Source organism: Rutidosis leptorrhynchoides, chromosome 10, assembly GCF_046630445.1.
Source record: "Rutidosis leptorrhynchoides isolate AG116_Rl617_1_P2 chromosome 10, CSIRO_AGI_Rlap_v1, whole genome shotgun sequence".
In the NCBI taxonomy this organism is placed as follows: Eukaryota; Viridiplantae; Streptophyta; class Magnoliopsida; order Asterales; family Asteraceae; genus Rutidosis; species Rutidosis leptorrhynchoides.
Genome location: NC_092342.1, coordinates 12,389,841 through 12,395,840, shown reverse-complemented (window position 1 = coordinate 12,395,840; position 6,000 = coordinate 12,389,841). Strand labels below are relative to the sequence as shown.

Sequence of the window (6,000 nt, the reverse complement as noted above, 5' to 3'; positions counted from 1 at the left end):
GGGATAGGGTGTTTATAAGTCGATCGGGACCTCGTAAGAGTCTACTTGACCAACTCAATGATTAGTCGGACGTTGATAACTGTTTTTACGTTCTTTGACCAAATGAATATGACTTTGACCACTAGATTTGATATATTTTTTCTTAAACCGATTTTGATTTGTTGACCAGTAGTGATAGACAACTTTTGACCATATTAGCCTTATCGTTAGAGTATTCAGTCTAATTGGTCGACTTCTACAACCATATGATGCATCTACAATCTACAAATCATATGATTATATGAAAATAAAATGACACCCTAGATGTTTAGTTTAATGAGATGCTTAATGTAACATAGTTATATTGGTGTCTAACTTCTTAGGTGTAACTTAATTATTATAGCGTCTAGCTTCTTAGGTGCATGGAAAGCCCAAATTAAACCTAAACCCCCACAACACAAAACAAAACACGGGCAACTAGAGGGCTCGGAATCAAAGACCTAGAATAAGATTACGTACCACCATCTAATTACCTTTTTTTTTTATAATAAAAATTGATAATTGATACTACACTTGTATGAACTAATTTGCTATACTTCCAAGCAGATTAAAGTTCCCTACACCAGCTTCTGTACCATTCAAGATCCCGAGACAAGCATTCCCAGAACGCTACAACAAAATTTGCAAATGTCAAAATACCGTTCAATACAATAAATTTCTAGACCAGGCTGACTAGCTCAATATCTCTGTTAATAATATAAATTTCTTACAGTGATGATGAGATATGCTCCAGGCTCCAACTGGAACAACAATCTTGAATTCCCGAAGATCAAAATTATTGGATGAAAATAATTTCTGAGATCTAGAGAGGTTTCGAAACGTGAACAAGCTGTCCAACATATTGGAGTGGTGTGATCTGAAATGTTGATTCTTATCCACTTTCCCTTTAGGTAGTCAGTAAGCTGCAGCCATACATATATATGTAAATTAGTATCACACGTTAATACAATAAATAAATTGTTAGTAAATGACGATAATTACTTCCCTTACCAAAGATATTAGCGATCCATAAGCTTGACTATTTAAGTAGGAATAAGTACTTCCACTATCAAACACTATGGGCAGACTTGTCACCCCAATCGTTTTTCCTCCAACAAAGATCTCCGCAGTTCCCACAGAGTAGTGTTTTCTATAAATAGTTATGTTAAAAAGTAAATTTTGTAGTAAAATGTAGATTCAATCTTTATTTGTTATCTGTGTTTTTATGTAGGTAGTTTGTTTATTAACATATTTTTTTTTTATTTGCAATTTTAATTTAGTGTATAACAATAACAATGAAAAGCTTTTCGAAAATAAGGGACTTAATTGTTGTACTCGTGAAAGATCAAGGGGTAAACTACAAATACTTTGAGTTGGTCAACCGTTGACCATACATGATATGTGCTCTTGTATCATGAAACAAGGAGAACAGATCGAAAATAACAACACTTATTAAAGTTCTTTTAACTTTTTTCTTCCTATAATAATGGAAGATATGTATTTTCCTTTTTCTTGTGTTTCTAGATTAGAAAACCCGTTGGTTATCTCTCGTGCGTTAGTGTGTGAGGTTGTAAAATTTGGGATTTTCGTCCCTGATTTTAGTTTTAGAATGTGTGAAGTGATTCTCGCCTGTTGGTAATGAATTACTGAGTGTTTTTCATGTAAAGTGAGGATCGAGTCTTAGGTCCTGTTTTTGGGCTTTGCCCGGTTTCGGTTAATGGAAATTTATTCATCGATTTCTTATAGTCTAACAGCTTCTAAATTAAACTGCAAATTCACTTTCACTATAATAATAATAATAATAATTATTATTATTATTATTATGTTATGATTATGATTTAAAAGAGTTACTCAAAAATAATCTTACTCAGTGTAGGTGTAGGGTGTCCATGTGAGCAGACCAAGTTCATCACCAAAATAAAAATATCCTCTTCCTATTGATGATGAGTTAAAGCAGTGACCCACAACATTTTTGTTTGTTACACCCATTTCTTTTAGTTGGTTCATAAGGCTTACTTTTCCATCTCCTAGACCAAGAAACCCATCAAAGTAAAGTGCCGTGCCAGGCTCATCCGGATACTCAAATTGTTGAGAATACCGACATCTGAAAGTACAAAATTTGGTAACTAATAATATAATATACGGAGTAATATTTAATATTATACATGAAGAAAGAAAGGAAGAAGAAAAAAACGGAAAGAAGAAAGATGCTAACCCGAATGCAAGAAGAGCATTGGTTAGAGTTCCATTATCGTAGCTAAACGAAAAATAGTCCTTATTTAAAAAACCCATTGTTGTTTGATTATTTGCATACACAGTTTCATAATCACACCGATCTTTTGGACACTTGCAATTAGTTGGGTTAACAGATGCGCAAAGTGGATCATTGCATAACTCGGGCGGTTGTGTAGGCGTATAAGGATATAGAGGAGACTAAACATCCAGAAGGAAAAAAAAAAAAAAAACGTTATAATTATTTTTCTTTCAGAAGAAAAAATTAAACGAACTAGTGGACGTAATTACCGGGTAGCAACGGCCGCAAGGGGCATCGCACTGAATCCATGTAAGATCAGTACGGGTGTCAATTTGAATGTAATAAGGATACGGTGGAGTTCCTACAGTTACTTGCACACCGAAGTTCCTGAAAAGTAGTAGTACAAAATTATGTAAAATTTGAGGCAAATAGATAAAAATAGGGGTGTTAATTGGCTCGGTTTGCTGTTGTTTTAACAACAAGGCTCCTAGAATCTTGTCCAATGCAAACTACCCTGAAAAGAAAATTTTAAAAATAGAAAATTATAATTTTAGCATATCTTAAAAACAAAACCATGAAATTTGGCTTTGGTTTCTAGATAATGGACCAAGCAGATCATAATAAATCAAATCAAAGTCACACATCGGTCACAGGACAAAATAAATGTATGTATATAAGTCTAAGGGAAGTCATTCTATCATCAATTAGTTTTAGAATAAGGATGGACTATTGGGCTTATATTGCAGGACATTGTGTTTGGACTATACGATCCTAACAACTGGTGTCAGAGCCAGGCTATAGCCCGGATGTGGTGGACTACACAGTAGGTGCACCCCTGAGCGCACGGTGTCGCACCCCTCGGTTAGACGCATCGATGAGTGGACCAGCTATCGTTCGAGGGGAGGCCTAAGACTGGGGCTTAGGTTCGAGGGGAGGTTTGTGAGGGTGCAAACCAAAATTCCACATCGGTTAAGGGACAAAAGAAATGTATGTATATTGCAGGACATTGTGTTTTGACTATTCGATCTTAACATAAACAAAATAGACACCCACCCATCTCTTCAAATGAAGAATAGTTGTCTCCACGAACAAATAAATTCGCTTGCAACAGAACCAAAAACGTCTCAACGGAATCGTAAACACATGTTTGAAGACCAAATCTTCCCTACCACAAGTCCCAAAAACAAACCAACTACATCCGGCAAAAAAAGCCGGTTGAAGATAACTACCACATCATCCGATTGAGAAGGAATATTCCGGCGCCGAGATGAGTCAACAGCCGGAAAACCATAGATGGAGAAGAAAAGCTTGAAATCGACAAAAGTGACGGCACCGAGAATTATACGAGGGTGAGGGGGAAATAGTAGTGTAAAATTGAAGCTTGAAACGTGGTAATGAGAAAAATATGTACGGTTTAGGGTTTATGTGATACATAAACGACATTTTAATTAACCTAAACTTAATATAACATAAACAAAACTTACAGTAAGACGCCGAATTCATGTTTTTATTAAACAATGCAATAATAATAATAATAATAATAATAATAATAATAATAATTAGTAATAATAATAATAATAATAATAATAATAATAATAATAATAATAATAATAATAATAATAATAATAATAATAATAATAATGTACACAAATCAAAACGCTGATTTAACTTAGAAAAAAGTGTGTACCCAAGTGGATAAATATATCCTGCAAGTGGTAAAAAACAGCCTTGCTTTCTCCATTATATGGAATCGTAAACACATGTTTGAAGACCAAATCTTCCCTACCACAAGTCCCAAAAACAAACCAACTACATCCGGCAAAAAAAGCCGGTTGAAAATAACTACCACATCATCCGATTGAGAAGGAATATTCCGGCGCCGAGATGAGTCAACAGCCGAAAAACCATAGATGGAGAAGAAAAGCTTGAAATCGACAAAAGTGTAGCGACCCGACAAAATCGTCATTGACGGCGCCGTCTACTTAGGTCCCGTTACGTGGTCATAAGTCTTTAAAATAACGTTTGACCAAAAGATATGTCGCATTCATTTCAAATATAAAGATTGTTCAAAGTTTACGAGAATAGTTCCACCACAAGTTACGTTACAAAGTTATAAGTACAAATGAAACTTATGCGACACAATTTAAAAGTAGCCAAAAGACGCTCCATGTATGCATATATACTCGACATCCAATGCAAGTATCAAAATAATGAGCGGAAGCATGTATCATGTATCGTTCAAGGACCTGAGAAAAACATAGAAATCTGTCAACGAAAACGTTGGTGAAATCATAGGTTTAAGTAAGTAAGTACAAGTGAACCACAAGATTTACAACAATGAGATAATAGTAATACATTCCAAAAGTTTGTTTCACGAGCACCCAATTATCAATGCTTAACATTCCTTCCATAGAACCCCATCACAATAGTGTTAGAACATACACTGTTTCTCGAAAATACATTTCATTCGTAAACGGTAGCGAACCGTTTGAATGAGGGTTTGTCAAACCCATATGGCCATATAACATAAGTTCTCGCTTACACCCGGCAAGTGTAACTAATGATAATCGAATTGAGGATTTTTGTTCAAACTCGTATGTAGAATGTTTGTTTTCCTGTACTTGTGTTCACTTAGTTAAAAAAGAACGTTTATGTTTTCTCATCCCAAATGTAAGTTTCAAAAGAGTAGAAGTGGGACTATGATCTCACCTTGAGTGCACGAGTAGTAAAGTACTTCAACAAGTAAACGTGTGCAAAGAACAATGCTAGTCTTGACCTAAACAAATAGGTTGTATCAATAACGATAGTCACGATTGGTCAAAGATGTTCAATTAGTCCTATGGCTCGTTAAGACTTGATCATAATAGCATGTGAATCAAATTGTCATGTTTCATGCAAGGTACAAGTATTAAAGCATGTTAGAACGATTGCACAAACATTTGGTTAAGTTTGATTAAAAGTCAACTTGGTCGGGTCAAAGTCAACGAAAAAGTCAACACGTTCGGGTCGGGTCCCGAACTATTTTTTTGAGGTTTTTAATCATATATGAGCATGTTAGAACAAGTTACATGTGAATCGGAGGTCCATAGCATAGCAAACATTTTTCGTAAAATGACCAACGAAGACAGAGTCTGTCAGTGTATCTGGACGGCGTCCAGATTGTCTGGACGGCGTCCAGCTTTGAAGGCTGAGACGGCGTCCAAATATCTGGACGGCGTCCAGCTTTGAAATCTGGGACGGCGTCCAAGGGTCTGGACGGCGTCCAGATTGGTATTCCAGTCTGATGCAGTAAGCTTCTAAGTACACGAACCAAAAACCAAATAAACACAATTTATGATCCGCAAACAATCAAGTCAAGTATTTTATACCGTTGGGATGATAATTTGACGAGGAAGACAACTAAACACATTTCACCAATTAATCTACCTATTATAACAACCAAAACCGCATCTAATGCTCAACATTAATCGCATACAAGTTCATAAATGCAATTCAATGATTCGGGCAACCAATTTACATAAATGATATGCCGTTTCGAAGGTAATCAAGCATACAATCCAACTAAACACTTACCAACAATAATCCATGGCATTCAATGCATCAAAAGTCCATTTCAAGTTCATCAAACCCTAACCCAAATTCACCAAAATCATAAATCAAGTTCATGAACTTTTCTAAAGCAACCTACACATCAAATTGAAGTTAGTGATACTAGGAACACAATTAGA

General features: G+C 35.4%; 1 protein-coding gene across 1 annotated transcript in view; it reads right to left on the bottom strand.

Moving 5' to 3' along the window:
• Window positions 1–561: 561 nt before the first annotated feature.
• Window positions 562–6,000, bottom strand: part of LOC139870027 (aspartic proteinase Asp1-like) — a 30,449-nt gene continuing 25,010 nt past the window's right edge. The window contains exons 5-10 of the mRNA XM_071857878.1: window positions 2,542–2,659; window positions 2,234–2,451; window positions 1,886–2,122; window positions 1,030–1,168; window positions 750–941; window positions 562–648 (exon numbers count right to left, since the gene is read on the bottom strand). Of these exons, the coding sequence (XP_071713979.1) occupies window positions 562–648; window positions 750–941; window positions 1,030–1,168; window positions 1,886–2,122; window positions 2,234–2,451; window positions 2,542–2,659 (991 nt within the window). The remainder of the gene's footprint in view (window positions 649–749; window positions 942–1,029; window positions 1,169–1,885; window positions 2,123–2,233; window positions 2,452–2,541; window positions 2,660–6,000) is intronic.